General features: G+C 62.7%; 1 protein-coding gene across 1 annotated transcript in view; it reads right to left on the reverse strand.

The window, feature by feature from the left end:
• Positions 1-332: 332 nt before the first annotated feature.
• The window catches only part of CUNH16orf96 (chromosome unknown C16orf96 homolog), a 36370-nt gene continuing 35618 nt past the window's right edge, over positions 333-1084 (reverse strand). The window contains exon 17 of the mRNA XM_077762756.1: positions 333-538. Within this exon, the coding sequence (XP_077618882.1) occupies positions 333-538 (206 nt within the window). The remainder of the gene's footprint in view (positions 539-1084) is intronic.

Here is a 1084-nt window from a genome sequence, read left to right on the forward strand (position 1 = left end):
GGGGGGTTCAGTCCATTAAGCATCTGACTCTTGATTTCGGCTCAGGTCATGATCTCGCGGTCATGAGATCAAGCCCCGCGTCAGGTTCTGAGCTGGACGTGGAGCCTGCTTGGGATTCTCTCTCTCTGCCCCTCCTTCTCGCTCACTCTCTGTCTCTCAAACAAATAAACTTTAAAAAAAAAAACAAACACACACAACAGCCACTGGGTCAAAATCATCCCTCATGGAGGCCCTACACCCATGTCCAAGCCGCCGTACCCTCCTCAGGCTGGGCTCAGGGCCCAGTCTCTGCCAGCAGGGGGAGAGGAGGGACGAGGGGAGGGGCGCAGGGCTCACGGGCTGGCGGGCTGCGTGCTGGCCCGGGACTCGAGGCGCAGAGGCCGTGTGTGCCGGGCAGGCCCCAGGCCCTGCTGGGGGTCCCTCGGGGATGGCGTCAGCGGCGGCAGCAGAGGCAGGGGCGGCAGCGATGGGGGTCGAGCTGGCATCGTAGGCTGGGAGCCCAAGGCAGCTGAGCGCACACTCGTGCGGGGGTGCAGGGCTGGGAGGGGCGGGAGAGACGATGCTGTGTCCCAACAGCAACGCCAGGGGAGACTGGCCTGACCGGGTCGTACCCACTAAGGAGACAAGACTGGAAGTGCTCTCCCACAGCTCGCTCTGTCCCAGGCACACTCTAGAGTTCCCCGGAGGTGACTCCGGATAAATGATGCCAGAGACGGATGCTGAAGTGCACACGAACCTGGAGTCCAGGATCAGGGGTGCTGTGCCTCAGCTCCACACTGTAAGCCGGGGGAGTAGTGCCCACCCACCCACTGGGCCGGGGTCGGCATGAGATGAGAAGGGAGACGGTGCTTCCCAGACTGTAAAGCATCTGCAGGTGCCTGGGACATGGTGATGGGAACCAGAAGAGTCCCCCCAGCCCAGCCCATGGGGCCCCTGGCAGAGAGGCCCAGGACAGTGAATGGGCTCCTTATCACGCCCTTGCAACTAGGGGACAGACACCTGGTCTCGGCCCCCTTGGATGGTGCTCGGGCCAGGAAGCCCTGCTGATGGGTAAACCAGGAGCCCAGGAAGGCATGAAGCCATG

The sequence above is a fragment of the Crocuta crocuta genome, unplaced genomic scaffold (assembly GCF_008692635.1).
Source record: "Crocuta crocuta isolate KB4526 unplaced genomic scaffold, BGI_CrCroc_1.0 scaffold234, whole genome shotgun sequence".
NCBI lineage: Eukaryota > Metazoa > Chordata > Mammalia > Carnivora > Hyaenidae > Crocuta > Crocuta crocuta.